The sequence below is a fragment of the Eretmochelys imbricata genome, chromosome 13 (genome assembly GCF_965152235.1).
Source record: "Eretmochelys imbricata isolate rEreImb1 chromosome 13, rEreImb1.hap1, whole genome shotgun sequence".
Lineage (NCBI taxonomy): Eukaryota > Metazoa > Chordata > Testudines > Cheloniidae > Eretmochelys > Eretmochelys imbricata.
The window spans coordinates 31,477,803-31,489,870 of record NC_135584.1 but is presented as its reverse complement, the minus strand read 5'-3'; the positions used below and the strand labels follow the sequence as shown (position 1 = coordinate 31,489,870).

General features: G+C 53.0%; 1 protein-coding gene across 1 annotated transcript in view; it reads right to left on the bottom strand.

The window, feature by feature from the left end:
• The window catches only part of LOC144273498 (fer-1-like protein 4), a 103,816-nt gene that overhangs the window by 70,539 nt on the left and 21,209 nt on the right, over positions 1 to 12,068 (bottom strand). Inside the window, exons 5-11 of the mRNA XM_077832115.1 lie at positions 8,677 to 8,768; positions 7,908 to 7,949; positions 7,606 to 7,767; positions 6,636 to 6,696; positions 5,338 to 5,469; positions 3,651 to 3,713; positions 1,432 to 1,516 (exon numbers count right to left, since the gene is read on the bottom strand). Of these exons, the coding sequence (XP_077688241.1) occupies positions 1,432 to 1,516; positions 3,651 to 3,713; positions 5,338 to 5,469; positions 6,636 to 6,696; positions 7,606 to 7,767; positions 7,908 to 7,949; positions 8,677 to 8,768 (637 nt within the window). The remainder of the gene's footprint in view (positions 1 to 1,431; positions 1,517 to 3,650; positions 3,714 to 5,337; positions 5,470 to 6,635; positions 6,697 to 7,605; positions 7,768 to 7,907; positions 7,950 to 8,676; positions 8,769 to 12,068) is intronic.

Sequence of the window (12,068 nt, the reverse complement as noted above, 5' to 3'; positions counted from 1 at the left end):
TCCCAGCACACCCCACCCTCACTCCTTCCTCTCCCTCCCAAAGCTTCCTGCAGCTGCAAAACAGCTGATCGTGGCGGGCAGGAGGCAGGGGAGGTGCTGATCAGTGGGGCCCGCTTGCGGGCAGCAAACACTGGGGGGGCTAGAGGGGGAGCTGATGGGGGACTGCCAGGGGGTGCTCAGCACCCACCATTTTTTCCCAGGTCTGGAGCACCCATGCACCTATGTGAAGTCAGCAGTCAGCACCTATGTGAAGCATAGTTATTGAGGCGCTAATGGAAATAGAAGTTTTACTTAATTAAAGACTAGAAGATTTGACCCTCCAACTTTCTTTCAAGAGGAAGAGCTGTCCAGAGCTCCTGTGCCTGTTTATTTTCCTTTCCTGCCTGCAGTGGCCCTGAGATACCTCAGAAGTCTCATTTTTTCTCTCAACTTTAAAATGTGGAATTTTCTTGGTGTTTGGTTTTAAATATTCTCCTGTGAGAACCGCCACTCAGTCACTGGAGTGTTGTGTTTCGGAGCCTTCTGGAAAGTCACTCGCCTTTAAACTGAAGTGCAGTGTTGTCAACTCTCATGATTCTGCCATGAGTCTCAGGATAATTATTGCTTTCCTTAAAGCCCCAGCTGCTGGAGTGAAGTGGAGATGTGGTGATTTCAGCCTTCATTCTTAAAGAAAAATGAAGGTTCTAGCCCTCGGGGCTGTGGAGAAAGCTTCAAAATGTGACCCCAGTGCACCCTAAAGGCTCAAAAAGCAGAAGGCAAAGAAAAAGACCACCCCATCTATTATTTTTACATAATCTCACTTCTAAGCCAATCTCATGATGTTTGGTGAGCCTGATTCATGATTTTTGAACATTTGGGATTGGCAGTGCGGTGAAAGTGACCTGGAAGTGTCAGATTCTAGGCTATTATTTGCAGTGGGGTAACACCCCTAGAGCCCCAGGCAGGTGCAGCATAAACTCACGGGGCCTTGGCCTAGCAGGACATTTCCAAAAGTTAAATGATCTATCCCAAGCTTTTGGTGAACTGCAAAAAAGTGATAGAAAGTCATCTAGATTTTTCTGCAACTGGTTCAATTGTTATATTCAAGAGTTAGTAACAAAGTAAAAATGTACATTAAAATTTTAAACCTAACCAGTGTCCCTTAGGTGAATTGACACAAGATGTCAGAACATTTTAGTATTACAGCTGAGTGGGTCTAATATTTATTTAATTTTATTTCTTTATATAGGAATTCGATACAGTGCTCCTATCAGATAATTTCTAAATTATTATCTGCAAAAAACAAGATTTTTCAGGTGCCCAAGCAGCCCCTGGAATCATGGTTAAAGTTCCCCTCCCCCCGCAAAAAAATCTGAAATGGTGCCCTCAAACAATGTGGAGGGATAAAACAGGGAAGCGAGAGCAGCAGCCCCAAGGCTCTGCACACTGTACCTGGCTGGCTGTACACTGTCTCTGTGTCGATTTTGAATGTTCCTATGCGTGTTCCCAGGAACGGGATCGTCTTTGAATGAAAAACCTGCACATAACACACAAATGCATTTCAGCCGCTGAACGGCACGGCTGTCAACAGGGCGGAGTGCAGCTGCTCAGAGAGGAATGGGCAGAGGCGACAGGCTGCTACGAACAGAAGGATCCTGCAAGCAGAGCTCCGCTTCATTGGCACAGATGGCTGCATGCTTGTCGGTGGCACAGAACAGGTGAGACACACATGCTGCCCAGAAGCTGAGTGACCTCCCCCAGACATTAGGCCAGTCTCCCCACTGGACTGGATCAAAGGCCCAAACCAGCCAACCTTTCCCTCATGTCCAAACTGACCCTCTCCTGAGCCAAGGCCCACACCAGACCGACCACCCAAGGAGCCCAGGCCAAGGCCTGAGCCAAGCTGACTTCTCCCCTGGGCCCTAGACAAGCTCCTGCGTGTTCCCAGACCCGCCTGAGGCCTGAACCGTGCCAACCCCGCTCTCATGTGCAGGCCCAGGCTCAAGCCAGGCTGACCTCCCCAACAACTGCAGGCCCAGTGAGGCCCACGTTGACTTTTCATGTGCCTGAACTGACTGCATTCCTGCCCATGGGCCAAGGCCTGGACTGAACTGAGCCAACCTCTTAATCCACGGCCAAGAGGAGGCCTGAGCTGGGATGACATCACTCCGGTGCCAAGCCAGGCTGGCCTCTCCTTCGTGACAGGGCTGAGCACATTCCTGCAGGGAAGGGGTGCCCTGCTTGGCCACGGTTGGAGGGCAGCAGGCTGCAGTGGAAGAAGAACTAGCATCTCTGGTCTCCAGCCTACGTTTCAACTAACAGGTGCTGCTTTTAACCCTCTTATTATAAAGAGCCTCAGGTGAGTCTTCTGAGCTTCAGGCCCCAGAGTCTTTCAAGGGCCTGATTCTCCCCTGCCTTTCCCTTGCACTGGCATTTATACACGGGCCAGGGTGGCCGAGTCAGAAAGCCCCTCCTTCCCACCAGCATGTTACACCCCTCTGCAGGCCAGGGGACAGGCAATGGGAACCATTCCTGGGGTGCCACTGGCTTCAATCTCCATCTGACTGGGACTGAGAGCAGCTCATGCCCTTACTAGGGGGAGCAAAACTGCTACAAAATGTCAACTCCTCTCCAAGAGACAAAGTGGGTGAGGTAATATCTTTTATAAGCTTTTCCTCAGGTCTGGGAGAGGTTCTCCGAGTGTCACAGCTACATGGCAGGTGGAACCGATTGTTTAGCAGAATTAGTTAGCTCATATTCTAGGACCCATTCGAGGTAGAGTGCCCCGTGACCTTTCCTGGACCAGAGGAAGAGCTCTGTGTGGCTCGACAGCTTTTCTCTCCCCAACAGAAGTTGGTCCAATAAATCTATTACCTCACCCTCCTTGTCTAATATCCTGGGACCGACACGGCTACAACTACACTGCGACAAGTAAGTATAGCCGGAAATGGAAAAATGAACTGGGGGAAAGAATCTGGGCACATTTCTCCTGATATTTTACTGTGAGGAAGGGGCGCTTGGTTCTCCCTTGGGGGCTCAGTCAAGGCTGGGGAGGAACTCTCCCTTGGGTCAGTCTCAGCTGGAGGGTTAGGGAACCCCTGCGAACAGTTGTGCTGAAATAGCTTAACGGTATAAAATTACAACTGGCATTTGCCAAGCAGATGTAACCCTGTGGGGCACTATGAAAGCAGGAGACTGACAAACTGCGTGCAGTGGGGATATCGACGTGATCGGATGCTGTGGCCCAATCAGTACCAACGCGTAAGATGTAAAGTGGGTTACAAACTGCTATTGATTACAATGGGCTTTGGAGCAGGCCCTATAGCTACACATATAGCCTGTGTTACCTACAAGGAAGGCAGCATTGTCTACTGGCTAAAGTAAGAGATGAGAGTCAGACCCCTTGAGATTTATTTCCAACTCTTCCACTGACTTGCTGTGTGATGCTGGACAGGTGCTTTAACTTGTCTGTGGCTCAATTTCCCCACCTGTAAAATGAGGGAAATACTGGTGCCCTAACTTTGTACAAGAGCCTGAAGAACTCCAGGTGGAAGGTGCTGCCATAAACACACACACACACACGGCACCTCAGTGCAGCATGTCAGTTGTTGCCATTACACAGATTCTTGCCAATGTGACCCAAAGGGGTGCGAACAGCAGGGCATACTTACGGAAATCTCTATGAGTCTGTGAAATAAAACTTCCCTTGGTTCATGAAATTCAAACACAAAATACTGCAAGAGAAGAGAGAGAAAACTGAGCAAAGCGCTCCCATCGCAACCCCGAGATTGGACACAGCCATGTCAAGTGTGTCTTGAATGAGGCTCAGCACCTGTGGAGGTGCCGCGCGCTCCGCCTGACCCAGGTTGGGTGCGGGCAGGGCCGCGCGCTCCGCCTGACCCAGGTTGGGTGCGGGCAGGGCCGCGCGCTCCGCCTGACCCAGGTTGGGTGCGGGCAGGGCCGCGCGCTCCGCCTGACCCAGGTTGGGTGCGGGCAGGGCCGCGCGCTCCGCCTGACCCAGGTTGGGTGCGGGCAGGGCCGCGCGCTCCGCCTGACCCAGGTTGGGTGCGGGCAGGGCCGCGCGCTCCGCCTGACCCAGGTTGGGTGCGGGCAGGGCCGCGCGCTCCGCCTGACCCAGGTTGGAGGTAAGCAGGGCTGTGAGCTCCGTGTGACCCTGGTTGGGTGTAGACAGGGCTGTGCGCTCCGCCTGACCCTGGTTGGGTACAGGCAGGGCCGCGCGCTCCGCCTGACCCTGGTTGGGTGCGGGCAGGGCCGCGCGCTCCGCCTGACCCTGGTTGGGTGCGGGCAGGGCCGCGCACTCCGCCTGACCCTGGTTGGGTGCGGGCAGGGCCGCGCGCTCCGCCTGACCCTGGTTGGGTGCGGGCAGGGCCGCGCGCTCCGCCTGACCCTGGTTGGGTGCGGGCAGGGCTGTGCGCTCCGCCTGACCCTGGTTGGAGGTAAGCAGGGCTGTGAGCTCCGTGTGACCCTGGTTGGGTGTAGACAGGGCTGTGCGCGCCACGTGACCCTGGTTGGGTGTAGGCAGGGCTGTGCGCTCCGCCTGACCCTGGTTGGGTACAGGCAGGGCTGTGCGCTCCGCGTGACCCTGGTTGGGGGTAGGCAGGGCTGTGCGCTCCGCGTGACCCTGGTTGGGGGTAGGCAGGGCTGTGCGCTCCGCGTGACCCTGGTTGGGGGTAGGCAGGGCTGTGCGCTCCGCGTGACCCTGGTTGGGGGTAGGCAGGGCTGTGCGCTCCGCGTGACCCTGGTTGGGGGTAGGCAGGGCTGTGCGCTCCGCGTGACCCTGGTTGGGGGTAGGCAGGGCTGTGCGCTCCGCGTGACCCTGGTTGGGTACAGGCAGGGCTGTGTGCTCCGCCTGACCCTGGTTGGGTGTAGGCAGGGCTCTGCGCGCCACGTGACCCTGGTTGGGTGTAGGCAGGGCTGTGCGCTCCGTGTGACCCTGGTTGGGTGTAGGCAGGGCTCTGCGTGCCGTGTGACCCTGGTTGGGTGTAGGCAGGGCTGTGCGCTCCGTGTGACCCTGGTTGGGTGTAGGCAGGGCTGTGCACTCCGTGTGACCCTGGTTGGGTGTAGGCAGGGCTGTGCACTCCGTGTGACCCTGGTTGGGTGTAGGCAGGGCTGTGCACTCCGTGTGACCCTGGTTGGGTGTAGGCAGGGCTGTGCACGCTGCCTGACCCTGGTTGGGGGTAAGCAGTGCTCGTGTTGTGACTCAGGCTATGGAGAGTAACAGCAGCACAGCCTGCTCTCAGCCACACGGCAGTGTCCCTGGTCCCTTCTTTGCACAGTGACCTGTGCAGGTGGCTCTGGACACCTCTACCAATAAGATCCCTGGCCCACCCCACGTACCTCATTGTAAAAGGGGCAGTTCGTTGACTTTTGCGTTGCTGTGTGCCTTTTCTCTTCTCCAACCTTCACCACCACAAAGGGGTCAATGTTCACCCCCACCAGCTTCTGGGCTTCAATGACATTGATCCCAATCTGTGGAAAGACGGGAAAGGAATGCACTGACGGGTCCTTTTGAAGGAGCTGGGAGTGCCACCAATGAGAGGAAAGCTCGCCTGTTGCCTTCCTGCAGCCAGCTCTTCCAGAGACACAGCCCACCCGTTAGCCCATGACCCTTCACTGCTTTTTAAAATGCCCTGCGCTCATTAGCATCACTTCCCGCCTTAGACATGTGACGGCATGCTCAGGAGGAGCAGGACAAATGGGAAATCAAAGACGACAATCCAAGTTACCTTTCCACCCCTAATATTCTAGGCGTTCCCTAGAGTGTCCAGAGAAACACTGTAAAATAGCCAGCGGTTAGAGAACCGTAACATTTACAGCCCGAATGGGCACTGCCCCTGCAGCACGGTCAAGCTGGCCTGGGAGTGATGGTTCCACTACTGAGTGGCAGTGGGGCTCAAGCCAGCTGCGTAACCTCCTGGGGCCATGTTCATTGCTGGGATACAGTGGCATCTCCGTGTGTCTGTTTGCTCGTCCCTAAGATGGGAATGAAAACCCCTGCCAGGTGGGCTATGAGGGCCAGTTAATATCTACACTGCACTTGGAGGATGCAAAGAGCTACAGAAGCACGATTACTGTTGTTATTATTAAACTACAGGGCGCTGTTTAACAGCTGAGACAGCAAGAGGCTGGTGGGTCTCCCCACATTGGGTTCGCAGTTTCTAATCTCCCTTAAACTCATATCTAACTTTATAGCCCAGTAAGAATCCTGGCTCACACTGTTCAAAGGATGCATTCTGGAACCAGTTCCATCCCGTGCAGAACGTTCACACAGACTCTCAGCCTCAGCATGGAGAAACCCCACCAGCAATGAAAGGAAATATCGACACCCATCTGGGCCCAGCCAGTGGGGTTGGAAATGTAGGCGTTTAAGAGCTTATACATCAGACGAGGAAAGGAGAGCTCTGCTGAGGCCAGTATGTGATTAACATAGAATAGGAAGCAGGGATGTGGCAAAGAGGAACTGCCGGACTGTTCCTTGGAGAGGGCGGAAGGGCAGAGACAATGGCGGCCTGCCTGTCTGTTACACATTGAAGGGAGACACTCGCCTGGTGGTTAGCTGCCCTGACCATAGCAGACCTGGCTCAGGGCAGGGATCCAAGGGGAGGCACATGACTTGCCGGTCTTCAGTACAATACCTGGAAGCTTTGTGGTCTAGGAGTGGCAAACAGGTCCCACTTGCAGAGGCGTCTGGAACGGCTGCAAGGGAAACAAACTAGCTGAGTTGGCCTCTAAGCAAAACCCTCCTGTAACTTACTGGGGCTGCAGCCTGCACACGTGCAGAAGCAGCGTCATTGCCCACTGGCACTGATCACACAGTTACGCCCCTACGGTGGAGCTGTAATGGCTGAAGACCAAGGGCCCATCAGCCAAGACATGAGCACGGGGAAAGGAAACTCCAAACACTCCTCCCAGGCAGCCCCAGCAATTCCAAGCAACCACCCTCCATAGGTGGCTCAGCTGGAGGCTCCATGAAGAGGACACATTTCCCCAAGGGCACCATCATGTCCTGCTACTGGAGAGCAGAAACCCCAGAGCCTGGCTGCACACACAGACACAGGCTGCAGGCAGACGCGTAGCCAGGGGGAGCGAACAGGGGGAGCGATCCAAAAAAACGGCCCCACCCGCTGCGGCGCTGTTACTCACCCAGCGGCCGGCCCTCACTCGCACCGGCTGTCTCCGGTGGCACGGACGGTCCCGCCGCCGAAGACCCGGAGCGAGTGAAGGTCCCGCCACCGAGGTGCCGCCGGGTGAGTAAAAGTCCCGCAGCGGGTGGCGCCTTAGTTTTGGATCGCTCCCCCTGTTCCCTCCACCGGGGAAAATTTAAAAGGCGCCAAGACATTGACAAGGCGCCACTTGTGCTCAGAGGGGGAGCGGCTGCTGCCCCGCTCCCCCCCAGCTACGCTACTGGCTGCGGGAAGGGTAAACAAGGCTGGACTGAACCCCCAGGGCCCTGTGGGTAAGACTCAGCTCCTCAGAGTACCCCAGCACAGTGGGGATGGGCCCCGGGCCCAGCTGTGTGGAGAGACCCACACCTTCACCAAGCGAAAGGTCATGCAGAGCACTGACCCTTGCCGGGGGGAGAGAAGAGGAGCATGTGCCAGGTACCTCTTGACAGGGCTGAAGACGATGCCCAAGAACTCCATATCAGACTCATCGTCGTACTCCTCCTCCTCATCATCATCATCACTCTCCAGGCCCTTCACCAGCTTCCTGCCCAGTGCCGTGGCCTTCCTATCCAGCTCATGAGCTCGCTTCACGTCAGCTGTCCTGGAAACACATACATACTTGTCAGCCTCATGTGAGGCTGCCCTGGCAAGAGCAGGGAGTCAACCAAGGAAGCATTGCTTCTCTGATCCCCAAGCACCTGCGCATTGCTCCGAGAGGGCACAGCCCCCCAGGGTACTTACTGCAGCTCCTCGAATCCAGCATTGCGGATAATTAACTCGGAGCTGCAAGACACAGAAACACTAGTCAAAACAGCGAGCCCGTTATTGCTGTTCACCAAACACATACTTCCGAGTCTGCTCTCGCTTTAACTGAACTGCTCCCTGTTGTAAGGCCTTTGTTTTCATTGCAGAGACTGCACAGACTCTGTACAGCATCACTATCTTACCACCTCCTTACCCCACACCCGCCGCTTTAACCTCTGAGCTCCTCAGGTCAGAATTTCAGAGCAAAGACAGCCATGACAACTCCCCCTTATGACTCCTCTGCACCCACACCACATTGCCAGTCTGTGTGCCATCTTGCACAGCCTCTGGGGATTGCCAGGACCAGTACTTACTTACCCCTGTCTCCACTGTAACCCTTCGTCCCTTCTCACTTTGACTAATGCCTTTCCTCCTTGCATGGTCTTCTGCAGGGCAGCACGGACCAGCCATCACTGAAGGGAGGTGCAGGCTATCCGCCCAGTGTTGAAAAAGACAAGGCTGCAGCTCTGTTGGATGCTGACACCTACCCCATGCCTGCCAAATGGTTTGCAATCCCACGTCCCGGTGAGTAGTCTGGACTTCTGCACTGATCTTACACACAGCTAAAACAGTTATGTCTGACCAGGCAATCTGTCTCAAACCATCCCACTAGCACTGTAAAAAGCCACTGCAGACAGGCCCTAAGGGAACAAGGATGGGAGTGCAGAAGCAGCCTGATTTTTTCCTCTTCCATTATTTTCAGTACCTGTCTTTCATCTGGTAGACAAAATCCTCTTCATGCCATGTACCCGCTGAGCCATCAGGAGGCTGGTAGCGCAGATCTAGCTCGATATAGATCTAGGAAGGGAAAGAGCAATATGCATGAAGGGCACAGCAGCCAGAGACTGCCCAGTGACACACCAAAGGGGAGGAGAAAGGACATTACAAATAAGAAGGAAAAGTGAAGAAAGCTGTCAAGGGCTTTCCTTCCTGGCTGGCCAGCGGAATAGGCAGCCTGGCTGTGCAGAATCCCTGTCTGATGGTTCAACAGACAATACTGTACTTGCCCAATACCACTTCCAGCCACAGCTCCCTGCAGTTTCCCAAACCCAGGGACAATGGAAACTAAGCTAAGCTCAGGTTTCCAAGTTTAAAATGCACCATTAGCAGCTTTCCCCCATGGGCTTGGTGCACTGGCTTTGAGGGGTTGTGCAAACTGGGAAATGAGAGAGGGTCCCAGGGCTTGGTCATGACCAGCTAATATGGCTTTAACCATTACTGTCTTTGCCTTCACTTGATGCAAAATAGGGTTGAAAATGTGCTAATAACGAAGTTAGCGAATCTGTTCTAAACCGCCACCTAGGGGAGGTGGATTTAACCAGCAATGCTGTTACATAAACTTCACCTGCAGCTCCCGGAGATCAAAAGAGGGGGCAGCTTTGCCACTGACATCAGTTGGAGTGGGAGCAGGAGTGGGCACTATGGCTACAATTTTCAGAAACAACCAGCAATTACGCAGTTTGGGGACATCCAATCAGAGATATTGCAGCTCCTATGGACTTCATTCAGCTGGGGCTCTCTACACCTGACAGCTGAGAGAGATCTTCTGTCCACAAGTGAGAAAGAGAAGGAAAGTATGCTCAAGTGGTAGAGGCTAGAGCCCTGCATGGGACAATTTTTTAAAATCCCTCTCCCGTCCCGCCCCACTATGCCCATTCCCACCTGCTCTGTCACTGTTTCGTGCATTTTTGTCCCACTACCACCTGCAAAACCTTAGTCCCCTCAAATCCTTCAAGACAGACAGATTCCCCCATGCTACCAAAAAAAAAAAAAAATACTGTCAATTAACACAGAAGCTCTCAGCCAGGGGTCCGGAGCCCGCGGGGGCTGTGAGCAGGTTTCAGGGGGTCCGCCAAGTAGGGCCAGCATTAGATTCACTGGGGCCCTCGGCGGAAAGCCGAAGTCCCGCTGCATGGGGCTGAAGCCCAGGCCTTAACCTTGCCATGCAGGGCTGAAGTCGAAGCCTGAGCAATGTGGCTTCACGGGGGCTCCTGTGGCACGAGGCCCCAGGCAGTTGCCCTGTTTGCTACCCCCTAACTCCGGCCCTGGCTTTTACAAGCAGAAAACCAGTTGCTGTGGCATGGCTGGGCCATGGAGTTTTTATAGTATGATGGGGGGGCCTCAGAAAGAAAACTGTAGAGACCCCCTGAATTAATAATTAATATATATATAAACCGAATTCAGACATAATTTTTACCACAAAAAAAATCACATCTTGCTTAAACCATGTAAAAAAATACTTTAACTTCTTGTTATAATAGACATCAAATCTCTTTCTTCCCTCCAGGAACTTGTCTAGTTCTTTTTTGAACCCTGTTATAGTCTTGGCCTTCACAACATCCTCTGACAAAGAGTTCCACAGGTTGACTGTGTGTTGTGTGAAGAAATACTTCCTTTCGTTTGTTTTAAACCTACTGCCTGTTAATGTCATTGGGTGACCTTTGGGTCTTGTGTTATGTAAAGGAGTAAATAACATTTCCTTATTTACTTTCTCCACACCAGTCATGATTTTATAGACCTCCATCATATCCCCTAATCGTCTCTTTTCCAAGCTGAAAACTCTCAGTCTTATTACGCTCTCCTCATACGGACACTGTTCCATACCCCTAATCATTTTTGTTCCCTCTCACTGCTTTTTTTTTTTCAAATTGTAACGTTTCTTTTTTGAGGTGGGGCAACCAGAACTGCAGGCAGTATTCAAGATCTGGGCGTACCATGTATTTATATAGTGGCCTTGTGATATTTTCTGTCTTATTATCTATCCCTTTCCGAACAGTTCCAAACATTCTGTTTGCTTTTCTGACCAGCTGCTGCACTTTAAGTGGATGTTTTCAGAGAACTATCCACAATGTCTCCAAGATCTCTTTCTTGAGTGATAACAGCTAATTGAGACCCCATCATTGTGTATATATAGCTGGGATTATGTTTTCCAATGTCCACTACTTTGCATTTATCAACGTTGAATTTCATTTGCCATTTTGTTGCCCAGTTTTGTGAGCTCCCTTTGTAATTCTTCCCCAGGGCTCCAGCAGCAGGGCTCCGGGGACGGGGCTCTGGCCACCACTACCACCCTGGGCCCTTTAAATCGTCCCCGGAGCCTGCTGGAGCCCTGGGAAGCGGTGGAGGGGCTCTGGGGACGATTTAAAGGGCCCAGGGCTCAGCCATCGCTACCACCCCAGGCCCTTTAAATTGCTGCCCCAGCCCCGCGTGCTGCTACTTCAGGGCTCCGGCAGCGGGGCTCTGGCAGCAATTTAAAGGGCCGGGGGCTCCAGCCGCAGCTGGGAGCCGCAGGCCCTTTAAAGTGCGCCTGGGGAAGCCGATCCACCCCGGTAGGGCGCACCAGCTCTTGCCGGTGCGCTGTACCGGGGTGTACCGGCTTACTTTCACTTCTGATTATAGCTCACAAAAGCTTATGCCCAAATAAATTGGTTAGTCTCTAAGGTGCCACAAGGACTCCTCGTTGTTTTTGCTGATACAGACTGACACGGCTGACACTCTGAAACCAGTATTATTGAGTAAGGTTAAGATTCTGTCAGGTATTTTTAGTAAAAGTCACAGACAGGTCATGGGCAATAAAAAAAAATTCACAGAAGCCTGTGACCTGTCCTGACTTTTAATAAAAATACTTGGGGGAGGGGCAAGGGAGAGACTAACAGTCAAAGCGCTGCCGAGGGCCGACCTCTGGCAGCTGCTTCAGCCCGGGGGCCGCTGCTCCAGCCCTGCCGCTGCAGAATCCGTGACTTCCGTGACCTTCATGATTAAATCGTATCCTTATTATTGAGTCTTCTAAATTTTATAACCTCTCTAAATCTCCTGGAGCATTTCAGTCTTCATCAGCATCCTGGTCAGGTGGCCGGCAGTATATTCCTAATGCTATATTCTTTTTATTCAAGCATGGAATTACTATCCATAGAGATTCTGTGGCATAGTTTGATTCATTTAATATTTCTACTACATTTGACTCTACTCTTTCTTTCACATATAGTGCCACTCCCCCACCAGCACAACCTCCTCGGTCATTCCTGTATATTTTGTACCCTAGTATTAGTGTGTCCCATTGATTTCCATCATTCCACCAAGGTTCTGTGATGCCTATTA